Genomic DNA, 16218 nt, shown 5'->3' on the forward strand with positions numbered 1-16218 from the left:
ATCCCCAGTTGAGATTTCAGGATTGGAAGAAGTCTACTCCACACTGGTAAACTCACCGCAACTCCCTCTAAAGAAATACATATACTATAATTAATATACATTTAATTTAACCTTTTACAGTATAGAGGCTTCCACAACATTGTAGATATAATACTGTATCTGGTTTTGAATGCTATATATTTACACGTTTTATTTCCTAATATTAAACTACTAGAATTACTGGCAATACAGTGCAGTTCTAGCAGCTTCCTCCACTGGGGATGTCATCACTGTGCAATTACATTCTGCTAGCTGTAGGGTCACCTTTTCGACACTTAACATTTTAAGTAATTTCTATACAACTATGTAAAAACAAATCTGATGTCATTTAGATCTGTACTAGTATTCAAATATAACACGTTGTCCCTATATGTTGCCCTATCTTCAAAAATGTGTAGCAATATTCAATTTGAGAATGTGTTGTGGTGTCTGCACCAACTAACTGAAAGATTAACCCTGTGAATAACTTAAATCTTTTAGTCAAAGTAAATAAAATAAATAAACATTGGCTCAATGAATGTATTTCTTTGCTGGGTCTGTACGTTAGATCTGGTAGGCCTTTCTTTAAACTGAGGAATAAGTAGGTAATAGTTTTGTATTAAATTGATGCAGTTTTACCTATACATTTACAACGTATGAATCACAAATGTGTGATAGGTGTACCTGTAACATGTTTTATATGGGTTGTAATAGATTTCAATTTCAGCATGACATTTTCTACTAGTGACAGTTTCTACCACAATGGCCTTGTTAATAAAAAAATCTCATCTCTAACTGGTTTAAGATGCTAAATGTCCCTCCTGATACAACAGGGCTTACATTAGATTTACATCAACCTAAATCATAGCGTCCCCGTCATTTTACTGCTGTGGCTGTGGGAGACGATGTGTACCTTGAGGGTCCATATAATTGGGTAGAATACATCCTTCTTTATGGCTTTGGCCACTCAGCCTATGTTTTGGGGAAAGTCAAATCTATAGAGCAGGAATAAGCAACCTGCAGCCATAATGCCCCTCTCCGTTGGCTCCCAGTATCTTTGGCAAAAAAGACATGGAATTGAATAAAGGTTAATGCTTCACATTTAATTGTATTGTTGTAGGCCTAGTTACATTCTCCAAGTGTAAACACTGGCAAAATACAGAATACAATAGTGTGTGGACAGATGTGTCTGCTTTCACCACCAGTGCTGCTGGCTTACTATTATTCATCATTAAACATAAACTAACTGCTTCACAGTATTGCTGGTGTTCTTGATATGTAGTGAATAGTGATGTAATGAATTAAAGATTAACCAGCGATGTGCCTCCACTGTGGAGATACTACTGCAAACTGCACTACCCAATACTAGATCCTTACTGCAAGAAAGCATATGACAACCCCCCCCAACTAAACAGATTACACAGGGCAACACTTTATGTAGGGTATCAAACAATATGTAATTATTTGACCGAATATGTGAGTGTGTGAGCATGAGTTAGAGGGAAATAAAAGAGAGAGAGAGAGAGTGAGTGTGTGTCCCAAACCAAAGGTTTATATCACTGTGCTTTATTTTAAACTTGCTCTGGTACCTTTACACCCAGTACAAATTACTGACTATGTATTTATTATAAGATCAAATGAGTGACCAGCCATGACATCACCTTATATCACACAACCAAAATGAGTACATGGTAGCACTTTAGAATAAGCGCAGCAATATAGTAACCTTAAAGTAAAAATGTAATGAAATAAAATGAAAACAGGCCTACTGTTTAACCAAAAATACCCGGGTATATATTTTGGCTCAGTTAAAAAATAAAATAAAATAAAAAAGTAAAATAAAAACGCTAACCTGGTGGAACAGTACCAAAAGAGAACCTTGCAATTGCAAAGAATGTTTATCATATTGTCACGATCTCATCGTAGTTTTTATTATTACTATTTTCATTGTAGTGACCGAGTAGTGACCAATATAGCTATATTTGACAACAAGAAATTCTGGGAAAAGAATAGAAACATTCTATAAAATAACCATGTTATGAAAAGCAATACATTGTCCCATATTAGGGGAAAATAACACAAATGTATTTTAACTGGTCTCTACTCTGATTCCAACCTGAATCTTCTCCTAATTGTAAACCTAATTCCCATGAGTCCCACTAATCTTAACACAACGGCCGCCAAGGTTTATAACATTTCTAGCTGTTGCTGGTGCCGCCGTTCACTTACGCTTTATTTTGAAGTGCCTCGGAAGCTTTGTGCGTGTGCACGTGGGTGTCCGCTGACGATTGAGGAAGATAATCCCTTTGTTTACAAACGCTCGCGAAACTAAAATCCAAACGGGAGCCGACCATCGCGGTAAAGTGTCGCCGTGAAAACAATCAGATCTCTGCTTCCCTGGCGTTCTTTTTACCTCATTCAGAGATAAAGCCCTTCTTATGTTTCAGGCTAGAATGGAAAGGAATGTAAGCAGGCTCCGCTATTTCCTCTCTCCCTCTCTCTCTCCCTGCTACGGGGTGACGTAATGGACTCGGGTCATTCAGAGGGCAGGCTGCAGGCACGTACAGTTAACCCTATGTTGCCTCGTCTCTCAACGAGATAACTCCTTTTGGCTTGGTGACACCTAGTGGCCTTAACTCGTCACTGAACGAGTTTGGTTAAATTAGATGTTGGCCTATTTGACTGCACCATGGCCACATTATGCCTTCCGGTTGGTTCCAATATTTCTAGCGTAAGTGCTGCGTTTAACGGAGGTTACGTCATACGGTGCAGGTCTGTTTACATTCCCCAGCGAAAAAACAAACACAGATTGTAGCTCTTAGGCGGCGTACAGACATTTGCGTGAAACATCTTCTCCGTATCGTCTGAGAATGGCCACTGGGAGCGCCGTACTAATGCATTGTCAATGGAAGGTTGTCTGGTGTTTTGTCGTTGCCGTGTCTCTTGGCCAAAAGACAGGCTGTGGTTGAGCTTGAGACACGGCAACGACAAAAAACCAAACAACCTTCCATTGACAATGCATTAGTACGGCGTTCCCAGTGGCCATTCTCAGACGATACGGAGAAGATGTTTCATGCATATGTGTGAGTCCAGCCTTACACACCAGCCCTCTGCAGTGCTCTAATGTGAAAGTGACTGGAGTCTGTCTCATTTCTCTCAAAATATGATGGAATATGATTAAGGATTACTGTGATTATGGTAAACTCACATTTCATTTCACACACCCCATGCAGTAGGCCTAAGAACAAGTTCCTTTGTGAAGTGGCGTTTCTGTGCGACATGATAGATAGATGATAGATAGTTAATTGATAGAGGATAGAGGGATAGATGTCTAGGGGCGAATGGCCTGTGACATTATTCACTGCTACACCCGGTTTGCAAAAATATAGATGTTTTATTTACAAAGAGAGGTATAAAAAGTGAGATTGTACAAAATGTTTCTCTTTTCGTTAACAATATAAAATAGAAGCAAAATATATTAAATACTCTCCTAATTCTATGTGATAACTAGATGTTAAGAGTTGATTAAAGAGTAAACACTAGGAAAAGTGGATAAGCAGCGGAGGGCCGCTGCCTGGCTCAGCGCTACACTAATAAACAAACAACACATAACAAAATAAATGGTCTATTTTAGACTATTACTTGCACTGGACTTGATGCGTTCTCTTTCAATCTACATCAAATATCTTCACCAAAAATAGTATTTTGTTATCTTTTCTCCCCAAATATTAGATCTGCTGTTTTGATTTCATGTTTTTTTTAATTAAGTAATTTACTGACCATGTGACAGAGATGACATGTGGTATGCATAGCAATGTGACACGTTTTGAGCTTGTAGATCTACTATTTACCTTTGTTTTATTTGAATCATGAAAAAGTAACAGTTTTGGACATAAGGGGTTAATTAATTGTGTGAGACAAAAATTTCTAACTGCAAAAATCCCAAGGCCGCATTCACACTAAAGAGTGATATATCCTCTCCGTGTCGTTTGAGAATGAGGGGGGGAGGGTGTCGTCCAATTCATTAACTATGGAAGTCACATGGTTTCATGTCTCTTCCAAGCCTCTTGTCTTGAATCTTCTTGTCTCTTGACCAAGAGGCTTGGAAGAGACATGAAACCATGTGACTTCCATAGAGAATGAATTGGACCCACCCTCTCCCCCATTCTCAAACGACACAGAGAGGATATATGACTTTACTGTTTGTAGGAAGCCCAAGAGAGCCACACCAAAATGAACAGTTGAGCCAATGTGTACTGGCTCTGTCCACTAGATGGGGCACTCTGGCAATTAATTTCTGATACACCATACTAGACTAGTATACCATTGGTATGAAATCTGCCATAGTGAATTACTGTATAAGAAACAGTTACGTAAAAAAAACAGTGTGTAAAACATGCATTTCTGTATAATTGATGCATTTCCCAACCTTTCATTAATAAGACTATGCAAGTGCGCACGCACACAATTTCACCCTTAGTATTTAGCTTTTTCACCATGAAGCTGAAAATAGTCAATCCACTAACAGGAACATATACTGTAGATCTATGACAATGGCATGCAACAACGTTCAAATCAGATAACCCCTAAACGTAACCTCTAAATGTCCTCACCCTAAGTTTACATTAGTATTGTTGACTGAAATTGTAAAATAAAAATTATCTAGAGAAGGTCGTTGTATGCCTGCTGTAACAACGTACACTCTATTAAACAGGATCCCTAAGTTCTCAGCAGCTGATGGAGGATTGTGTGTGTGGGGGGGGCAGATCTGCAATTTAGGTCACAGTTTACTATGAGAAACGTCACAGCTTGTCCGTGTAGACGTGTAGACATTTTTACGGTGTATGGGTTTTGCCGCTCTGACATCATGCTCTGATGTCACTGTGATGTCAGGGGAACCACTCTACCAGAATGGGTTTGCCGCTCTGACATCACGCTCTGGCTTCACTGTGATGTCACACTAACAGAATCCATTTTATGCCCATATATGGAGTTCCCTGATGTCATCAATATGATGCCCTGTTAGAGAGATCCCTGTGATGCCAGGGGGAACAAATCCCTTTTATGCCCATATATGGAGATCCCTGATGTCCACAACACTGATGTCCACATCACTGTGGCGCGACCTCACCCTTTAGGTCGCTTGTCGCCCTGAGGCGTCTTACTAGTTTTACCGCCTGTGTCTTCATGACATAGCATTCTGTGTGGTTGTCCCCAATCCCAAACCAAAGTTTATATTAGGCTACTGTGCTTTATTTTAAACTCTGGTGCCTTTTACTCCCAGTATGCATTTTGTTATCAAATAAGATCAAATTAGTGTTATGAATTGAATTATGAATCTGAGTGACCAGCCTTGAAACTTACCATAAAACTTCATCACAATTTAGACAACCAAAATGAAAGTAAAATAGAGTTTAAATCAGCACAGCAATATAGTATCCTATCCTAAATAAAAAGAAAATTAATACTTTTATGTTTAGGGTAATAATAATAATAATAATAATAATAATAATACGCAGGTATCGGTTTTGGCTTAAAATAATAAACAAATAAAAAGCAAACCCTTAGCCAAACTGGTGGGACATTACCTTGCAATGTTTTAAAGAATGACACCTCTGTTTACTATGTACAGGCAACTCCCAAAAACACAATAGCCCTAAACCATAGATGTTGCCACAAATCTCTTGGTTACTCCAGTCAACCCAACAACAACCCAACAACATTCAAGCGGCCAGGTCTATTAAAACAAAAGGTGATGACGACCTCAGTAATTATACCACACACAGCCCCCAGCAGTCCCCAGCAAAATGAGTTAAAGGAGTAGTTCACCCCCAAAGTGACCTTCTTTCTATTGGTTACTCACTCCATAGAGACTTGAGTTCAATAATATTTATTTGTATTTGTGGCATTCCTAAGACAAAAAATGGATTATAGTAAATTTACCCCCATTGATTCCGGATGGGGACATTTGGGTCCCTATCCGGAATCAATGGGGGTACATTCATTGTCATCAAATTATTGACTTAGTAATGTGACAAATACCAAAAATGTTAATGAACTCAAATCTCTATGGCATGAGTAATCAATGGGGGAAAGTCATTTTGGGGGTGAACTACTCCTTTAAGATCAAAATCTGATTTACCACTTTAAACCTTAAAACCCTATACTGTACAAGCACGTGGTGTGAGCTTGTAGATCTGCCATTTTCAAAAAGTTTGATAGACATACTATAATAATTTTATTGAAAACATTAAAAGCATTGACAAATAGACAATGCAGAAAGGGGTCATGCCTATGTTCCCTCAACCCTATTTCCCTCACTGAGGTTAAGGTTAGGGTTTGGGTTAGGGTTAGGGACGGGTTAGGGTTAGGGTTAGGGTTTGGGTTAGGCATAGTGGTTAACATTGAGGGAACATAGGGCTGAGGGAACTTGAGCATGGACAAGTAGTAGGCCTACTTATGTACAGTTTTGAGCTATTTGTACTTAAATTTCAATTTCCAGTTCTTCTAGCCAACTCCACAAAGATCTCAGACACAAATTGTAGAATACGTTTACTCGACAACATTTACCCTATTTGAAAACTTTATCACATTATGGCCATTTGAAAATAGCAGATCTACAAGCTCACAATCTTCCTCCTCCAGTCCAGACCTCCACAATGATCTAATTACTTTTACAGTTCACAAAACGTAGGCTACAGGTCGCATAACTCGCATTGTAAGCCTGTTCACACTCACACAGCTATGACTGTCGACTTGTGTGTTTATGAATGACCACTCTAAAAACAGAAGTGCATCTCCCACTGGGCGAGCGACCCAAACAGTACAGGTATGAACAAATTAGTATTTTAAGCCGCCAAACATTAAATCTATGGCGTGTTCGTGTTGTTTAGCAAGCAGTAAGCACACACTGACCACCTCTTCAAGTTCCATGACTTCTCTCCAGACTCCAGTCCACCTGAAAGCAAGGAGGAGCTGCAACCCTGTTGGCATTTTGGCAATGACTGATGACGAGCCACAGGCAGGTGGAGCGCTAACCTCTCTATTGTACTTAGTAGACCTATTATGACAGTGATTTTGACATTACAAGATGCCGGCCAAAAGAGAAAGGCTGTGTGACCACCAGCAATCATTAAGTAGGCATATCAGTCTATCTATATTACTTTACTTTACTTGATACGGTCTTCATAATGCATTATGCTTGTTAGGCTATAAAGCATAAGTGTAAGCAGACTATAATGCATTTAACAGTATTCTGCATTATAACATGGGTTTCAATGAAAGAGCCCCCCCCCCCTTTTATTTTTTAAAAAGGGTACAGAAAGAGTTACAATTATGTTTTTATGTGGCCACATTCACCAGTTCATCAGGTATGCCTGGTTGTCAGGTGGGTGGTGACCCAGCTGAGGTTAGCCACACCCACAGTGCTGGGTGTATGGTAAAAAGGGAGAGGATTATTTTATGATGTCATTGAATCGGTGTTTTTCGATCAGCTTTTTGACTCAGAGGCTTTCAACCTTCAGGAAGAAACCAAAAATACACAGGGAAGGCAACTTTGCACATTATAACCACTCCCGGTGGTCTATTAGACTCTACTAGACCACCGGGTGTGGTTATAATCTAATAATTAGAGTAATGTTAACTCCATAGACACATACAAAACAGAAAGTACAAAACTACGGCACCACCTTTTTAAAGAGGGCAATGAGAATGTATTAAGGCATATTAGGCGTATTAGCCAGGTAAAAAGAACACAGGTTTGGAATACTGTAGTTCAACAAATTTATTTTATTGTACTTTTACAAAACAACAAGAGTACAAAAGAGAGTTAGTCCACACAAGTATGTTTTTTATATGCAAATTTCATCGCACAATTGCAGCAAACACTTCCTCAAAGTGTCACGGGGAGAGAAGGGGGGGGGGGGGGGGGGTTTACAATCAAACTTTTATAAAGCCTGTCTGTCCGTCTGCACACTACATTTCATTGCAGAAAAACTAATGTAAACATAAAAAAGATTCTTAAACATTCTTATAGCAGACTAGGGTGTGGAGGAAGCGCTCAGTTTAGGGGGCATCCAACAGGGAGCGAGAACCCGCTCGTTTTGGCTTTTCCAACAGTCCCTCTCAACAAGCGAACACACATTTTGTGCTTTTGTATTTTCTGTTGCTTCGTCGCAACAGAGTGCAGCAGGAATAATGCTTTCCAAGTGTATACGATTCGACAAATGAAATCAAGTTGGCACATTCAAGGAGACATGAGCGTTGTAAAATAACTGACCTTTTTTTTTCCTTCTTCCTACATTTGTATTTTTTCGTTTTGTTTTATTCTTATAAATACAATATACAACTCTTCCTCCTGTTTCCAGGGTCCACAAAACAATACAGAGATGGTATTTACAATAAAAAGGAAGGAGGAGTGAACCCCAAGTCATAAATAATCATAGCAATATCAAAACAAGATAAAAAGTCTGTTTTCCTTTCCCAGCAGTGAAACAGACCGTTCCGTCCCGTGCTTCTCCTCTTCTTCATACGTGTGCTTCATGACAGAGACCGTGGAGCTTTTCAAGGAACACTGAGAGTCAAAAGGTGTCGTCTACCTTTTTTTTTAAGTGTTTGTGTCCTTATCTCATTTCCTGTCAAAGAGAAGAGAAGAAATTAGCAAAATGGTGAATGGACCTCCAGAGGCTAATGAAGTCCGTTTGGTAAACAACAATATTGCACACTGCTATGACACCTACAAATCCCTCAGGTTCAACAAAGGTCTGTCTGTCGGTCTGAAAGAAACAGGACTTTGCTGTGTGTGTGTGACTTTTACAGGGGCCTTTGTCACATTCCCATGTTTGTATCTGTGCTGAGGTTAAAGAGGACTGACCTGTGAAAGGGTCAGCTTTTCATGTTCTTTCCTGTTTTTCTTTTCTTTTCTTTGCCAGTGCATGGACACATGAAACAACCAAGCATGTCCACTGCCTGTGCCATTTATCATAGCGTTTTGACGCCCTCTCACTGACCTCATTATATTAACCAAGTGAATTACGGGGCAAACATCCTGTTATGATAATTCCTCTTATGGGTGCTTACGGTTGTGTGCCGTCCCAGTAAGCTATCCTTTAACCACTTAACGCCTTATATATTGAACATCTGTGATCTACAAGCCTAACCCAAACCATTACTTGAGTAGTGCAGACCTGAACAAGCAACTTCATACACCTAAATTAAAACAGGTTAATCTGGGAATAAAGAATATGGTAACCACTCTCTTGCACATGTGCAGGTTTGATATGGTTTGTTATGGTCTGCTACACATGTACAGTACCTTTGGGGGGGGGAAAGCAAGCTGTTCACCTTCCACATTTTACTACAAGAGCTACTGTACTTTATCCAACAGGAAATGTTGTCAGCCGCTGAATGCAAACAAAAGGAGAGCAGACCTGAGCCGTGTCATGTGTTCTAACGTGGCATACCGGTACCTGCAGCAGCACAGAGGGACTGTCATGTCAAACACTGGGTTTGTGGCTCTGCTGTCCCCACTCTAGCGAGCAGTGGTGGGAAGCAACCAAGTACATTTACTTTAAGTAAATACAAGTACTGTACTTAAAAATAGATTTGACGTACTTTTATTTGAGTATTAACATTCTTTTTTTCAATAATTTATACTTTTACTCCACTACCTGTCAGAGGCAAGTGTACAATGCAAAATTGTACACATTTGTTTAAGCAAAAAAAGGGGGGAAAAAAAGAAAAGAAAAAAACGGTATCTTTCTTCATTATACCACTGCTAGCACGTATAACACACAGAGGGTTTGCGTTGAGCTGGCACAGCCTGTTGTCAGCGACTTGTCACAAGGGAGCCAGCGGGGGGAGGGTGCACTTAAAGTAGTGTTCACACAGCGAACACTGCCCTCCACATTAGTGCACTCCAGAGAGAGGCAGCAGTGCACGTGTGCCTGTTAACATTGCTTCATACTATGTGCACAGACAGTGATGACTGATGTGTGTGAGCGCGTGTTTTTTTTGTGTGTGTGTGTCTGTGCACACCACACACGACATTCATGCGTGTGCGGTTTACAGTGGAATTTTGAACCTCGGTCATCTGTGGACGCGCCTGCACGCTTGAAGTTATGGACTTCATGGAGCGTAACAGATGATACGAAGATTACACTCATAAATCTCGTGAACCCCCCCATCCTTAATGGCAAGAACGGTCACTTCCCATACACCATGTTCCCATGCTCATATATATCTTATTTAAACCATTCAAAGGTCAAAAGAGACTGCTTTCCCTCTGGAAAATGTGATATGTATAAAACATAATATCACACAGAGCTTGTAGATCTGCTGTTTGCGGCCAGCAAAAGAATTGCCTTGTCCAAACTCCTGAACTTGAATGCAGCATCTTATGTTGAAAGAATTGCACTCTCTGTGTAGAAATCCATGCCGTACGCCACATCTCCAGTATTGACTTGATTATGCTTAGTTTAGTGTGGTATTAAAGGACAACTTTGTTTTTTTACAACAAGGGTTCATATTTTAGATTATAATTAGAGAAAAGAAAAAGTGAGTGTTAAAATGTTTTCATTTGCTTCGTTCTATTGTTTTATCGCATTTACCGTGCTAAAATGTGGGGCATGCGCACGCATGGGTGCATGCGTACAAGTGGCTAAATATGTCTTTCTAGACACAATAAGCCAGCAGTTTCTTTATTGCTATTTACCGTAACACTTCTAGCCCCCATAAGTCACATCCAACCATGAAAGGTTGCGTTGTATCTTGGTAATGGGCTTATTCTGTGTAAAATGACATATTTAGCCACTTGTACGCATGCCCCCAACCACTGAAATAAGAATCTCTAAAACAATAGAAAGAAGTAAATGAAATAATTTTAACACCCATCTTTTATATTCTTTAATTACTATCTAAAATATGAACCCTTGTTCTAAAAAACTAAAGCTGTCCTTTAAGCACCGAAAATAGCCGACCTCCAAGGTCTGCTATTTTTGATATTTTCCTTTTCGAAATTTCGGCGCCCCTGCCTCTCTAACATTCTCTGCACGTCCCTGCCTGACAGTGATGATATAATATCACACAGACACACAGTGATGCTATAATTTCTCACCTCGCTGTGTTTCCTAGCTGAGCCGGGCCCCCTGGAGCCTGTAGAGCCTCTGGACGAGGAGCTGCCGTTAGTGGAGCAGTTGGCTGACAGCTGACTCCTGGACAGATAAGCAGCCTTACTAGCGTACGCCATTAGCTCCTCGCCTGGTGAAAGGGACAGATGGAAGGTGAAAGAAGATGAGGTTAACGTTGATGTTATTTGGGTCGGCTGACTGACTAGGGAACATTTCATCGGGGGGCCACTGGAACATTTGAATTGGGTTAGACTGAAGGAAGTGGTGGGAGCTAAGGGGAGCTTGTGAAGGTGCAGCTACCGCAGTAGTCGGCTGGCAGAAGGTAGAAGAAGCAGCTTGCGAAATACATTGGTTACTGGGATACTGTTATGCTTTTGGTGTGCATTAATATATTTTTTTTGGTGTGCATTAATATTAAAATGCTGCCTTTCCTGAGCAACCATCAGCCTAGCACACCCATAGAATCTATGGCCGCCTTTACATCAATCGGATTCATATTTTCTGAAGTCAAGAGATTGCTATTTTGCTGTAAACACAAAGGCCAATGTCACGGCCACCCAGGTTAGTGGCTTAACACCAAGTGTGTTGTAGCTTTCACATTCATGGATTTTCTGCCAGAACACAACAAAGCCGCCCGATGAAATCCAGGGACTTCCATGTTGCAATGTTTGACTTGACTTGACTGTTTAATATTTGAAAAATGGGGTGCTGGCCACTGCACATGGAAGACAGATGCAGGAATTGTGGGTTTCATATGAAATATTATTGCCATAGTAGTTGCAATGTTTTATCCTAAACTCAGAAACATTCAGCGAACAGTCACACTGTGATAGTGCATAACAACGCACGAGAACATCTATATTCAATATGACTCTACTGCTCCTAAACCAAAACATGAAATAACTCGAATGCTTTACAATTAAAAAGAAATTATCTCACTGTCTGTCTGTCTGGGTCCTGAGCCCTTCCTTTGGTGGCTGCTGCTGTGTTCCCTCTTCTCCAAAGAGGACAGAGGTCCACCTGCCCTCTCCCCCGCCACAGACTCCACACCCCCTGCTCGGCCATGCAACCTGTTGTCCTCTGGGGGAGGCTCTGGTGGTGGGGGCAAATCTAAAAAAACAAAACAAAAACAAGATAAGAACAAATGTGTCATCCTTGTTCTACACTGCATGAGTCTGCAGTGACTACTGGCTCAGATTCAAACTGAGCACTGTGAATATCGTCGCTGTCGAGCAGTATCTCCCTACTTCAACTTCTTAAATTAATGCCCTACCGTCCACGTCACACAAGAGTGTCTTACAAAAGTAGTGGAAAAGACGATCTATACAAGCTCTAAATGTGGCGCGATGTGACGTGTTGCGACACATTGCGAGCGTGTAGGTCACCTTTTTCTGCTATTTTTGAAACATTTTGCCAAATTCTTTTTCCCCCATATCCTTTTTTTTTCTTTCCAGCCGACAGCAACGATATGGACAGACGGCCTCACCACCTGGTCTCACCTTAAGCGCCACTCGTAACCCTTGCTGTGCATGAAAGACGACATTACACAGATAATAAACCGCAACACTAATTCCCAGCGTGTGCAGAGACTCACCTCCTTGCATGTCTCTTCTGTACGGCCCACTCTTTGAAGCCTTCTTCTTCACCCGCGACTTTTGGCTGGGGGGGGTGAAGGCGTCCGCCGTGGAGGGACGGCTTTGTGCTGCGCGAGAACAATACATCACAGTGTGTTTGTTAGAAGTCTGAACAAAACGATTGCAATAGGCACATTATTCGCTGGCCTTTCTTATACAACTATTCCATGCAGCCATGTGTTCTTTTCATTTATGAAATAAACTAATACTGAATTCCTGTTATGTGGATGTAATACATGATGCTTATCCATGTAACAGACTGTAGCATAACTGTAGTTCCCTTTTCTCATATCGTCACTGTCGGGCAGAAACCTTGTATCTCCAAGTTTCATATTTGTACGTTTTCTTTTTTTTTCTTTTTTTTATCATACACGACTGTCGCACAAAACTAGTGAAACTAGCAGATCTACAAGCACACCATCGCGAGGCGTTGTGTGCTTGTAAATCGTCTATTTTCACTATTTTAAAATCGTTTAAAATCGTTAAAATCCCAAAAAGGAAGTTTTGGACACACAACTTTTCTCATATCGTCACTGTCGGGCAGAAACCTTGTATCAAGTTTCATATTTGTATGTTTTCTTTTTTTTTTTTTTTTTATCATACAAGACTGTCGCACAAAATTAGTGAAAATAGCAGATCTACAAGCACACAATGCCTCGCGATGTGAGGCGTTGTGTGCTTGTAGATCGGCTAGTATATATACATACATACATACATGCATAAATACACATATTTACACACGCACGCACGCACACACACGCACACACGCACGCACACACACACACACACACACACACACACACACACACAGACACACACACACACACACACACACACACACACACACACACGCGCGCGCGCGCGCACGCACACACACACACACACACACACACACACACACACACACACACACACACACACACACACACGCGCGCGCACACACACACACACACACACACACACACACACAGTGTGCTATGTGTGTTACATTACCGGCTGTGGCAGAGCTGACGTCGTCTTCATTCACTGCTGTTCCCTGGCAGTGATGAGCAGGGCTCTGGCACTGCAGTGTGCCAGCCTCAGATGAGCCATGGTGGCGCGGGGCGGAGAGGTTGGGGTTGGACTGGGTGAGGGACGGAGGGCACGGTGCCTGTGGCACTGGCACTGGACCACATGGTAGCCTCCTGCAGACAACATGTCAATTCAAACACAAAGATCAGTCCAATTCATGGAGTAAAAGGTCAGGAATTACGCTTCCAACACACAGCTGAACAGACAGGTTCAAGTATATCGAACTGGTGGGGGGGAAACAATCTGTGAAAAACAAAACCCTAGCCCCTTGCTTGTCAGGCACAATGAAAATCACGGCCATGTTCTTTCCACCTCAATAAGCTTCTTCTAATTCTCTCTATTGCTTGAAGGGGAAAGGTTTATTTGTTGTGATGAGAAATACTTTTCCAAACACACTCACAATCTCTTCTACAATAGTACAAATGTGTACACTCTTATGAGTTACATTAACTCATTTGCTGCCATTTAACAATACCTTCGTACTCTCATATGCCCCTGTCTCCATAGACTTCCATGTAATTCATAGTGCACGGATCATGCACACCCATGCCTAGATAATGCACCACGTGTGTCCACATTGCTCACAGCTTTCAAACAAAAAAATCTGAATGGAAATCCGTTCAGGCATTCATGAGATAGCAGCCATTATGTTTTCCTAAAATGTAAACAAAGATGGCTGCCATGTTTGAAAGATGGGGTTGCTATGGGGGTTAAACATGCAATTTCGCGATTGCTATCATGCCTACTACATTTTTTGGGGTCAAAATTCTTTTTTTGAAAAATTTATTTTTTGATTTTTTTTTTTTTTTTTTTCAAAAACGGGAAATTCTCTGGTTCCTCAGGCATGGCAGGGCCGTACATCGGGATTTTTTCGGGCTCCTCGGCCATAGCAGCAAATGAGTTAACAGTGTATGGCCTCATATAGAGTCCTAATGTAACAACAATACAAATGAACGGCTCTCTTCCATTACAAAGGGTAACCCAGAACCTTCCATAACCTGAGACAAGACATGTCCTGTGGTTGTTTTTTGTCGTTTATATTTCCATTATAACCAGAACCACCCTTGAAGGGGAGGTAACATACGTTACCCTAGAACGTTAACTGAAACCAAACTGTAGAGTGTGTGGCAACAAATCCAGAACCTGTGAAATGTTTTAGGCGGCCTCTACAAGGCCAGTCCAGGTTAACCCATTTAGGCCTAGGATTATTGACTACTTTAACCATTGAAAAATAGCAGATATACAAGCTCACAGCGCGGCACCGAGTGCCGCGCTGCGAGCTTGTAGATCTGCTATTTTTGAAAAATCGTGATTTTTCTTTGCAAGTCTTTTAATATATCTATTTAAAAGCGAACATTTGTAAATCAAATATTTGCTTCTGGGGGGTCCGTGGAACAACATATTTTGAGATGGGGGTCCGTGGCTAAATACCTGTAATTTTGGGGGTCCTTGACATGAAAAAGTTTGAGAACCACTGATTTAGAGGAAGGATTTAGAAGTCGGGTCAAAGATCGGGTCAAAGATATTCATAGACTTGCACACATCTTCACGATTTTTCAAAAATAGCAGATCTACAAGCTCGCAGCGCGGCACCGAGCTTGTATATCTGCTATTTTTCTAAGGTTAAAGCATACAATAATGGTTAAAGTGGTTAAAATCTAACGCGACTCCAGGTATTTGAGAGTTAACAGCATACCGTGCCATCTGCTGCCCATCTAAGTGGTTAAGGCGTGGGGTGTCATGTGGCGTTCTGTGCTCCTCGTGCGGGGACGGGGTGAGCGTGGCGGTGGACTGGTGGCTGTAAGAGGTGGCGGGCGAGGAGGCGGTGGCCCTGTGGGGCGTAGAGGGTCCGCAGCTCGACTCGCAGCCCTCCATCAGGTAGGTTCTCTCCGGGAGCGGGGGGCACCACTCCTCATCTGACCTGCAGAGGAGACAGAAACATTGAGTTTTGAATATAACAGTGAGTCTCAAACGTCTTTCCCTCAAGGGCCCCCAGTTTGATATGCATTAGGCCAGGGGTTTTCAAAGTGGGTGACGGGGCACCCTGGGGTGCCGCGACGGCAGTCCAGGGGTGCCGCGAGATCATTTGATAATATTTGGAATTTATTTGGTCACTTTTTGCACACAAAATATTTTGTATCATTTTAAAGTTGAAGTACAAACACTTTCAGTCAACATAATCACTAAAATATCGTCACTGTCGGGCAGAAACCTCACATAAAACTAGTGAAAACAGCCCATCTACAAGCACACAACGCCTCGCATCGCAAATGTGCTTGTAGATCTGCTGTTTTCACTAGTTTAGTACATTTTATAGATGATAAATACAAAACGGTTTTGGACATACAAGGTTTCCACCCAACAACGAC

At 41.3% G+C, this 16218-nt stretch overlaps 1 protein-coding gene across 1 annotated transcript in view; it reads right to left on the reverse strand.

Moving 5' to 3' along the window:
* Window positions 1-7791: 7791 nt before the first annotated feature.
* The window catches only part of robo3 (roundabout, axon guidance receptor, homolog 3), a 245976-nt gene continuing 237549 nt past the window's right edge, over window positions 7792-16218 (reverse strand). The window contains exons 24-29 of the mRNA XM_080749930.1: window positions 15546-15770; window positions 13772-13962; window positions 12739-12846; window positions 12084-12254; window positions 11132-11274; window positions 7792-8651 (exon numbers count right to left, since the gene is read on the reverse strand). Of these exons, the coding sequence (XP_080606056.1) occupies window positions 8640-8651; window positions 11132-11274; window positions 12084-12254; window positions 12739-12846; window positions 13772-13962; window positions 15546-15770 (850 nt within the window). The 3' untranslated portion in view covers window positions 7792-8639. The remainder of the gene's footprint in view (window positions 8652-11131; window positions 11275-12083; window positions 12255-12738; window positions 12847-13771; window positions 13963-15545; window positions 15771-16218) is intronic.

Source organism: Nannobrachium achirus (assembly GCF_963921795.1).
Source record: "Nannobrachium achirus genome assembly, chromosome: 19".
NCBI classification, from domain to species: domain Eukaryota; kingdom Metazoa; phylum Chordata; class Actinopteri; order Myctophiformes; family Myctophidae; genus Nannobrachium; species Nannobrachium achirus.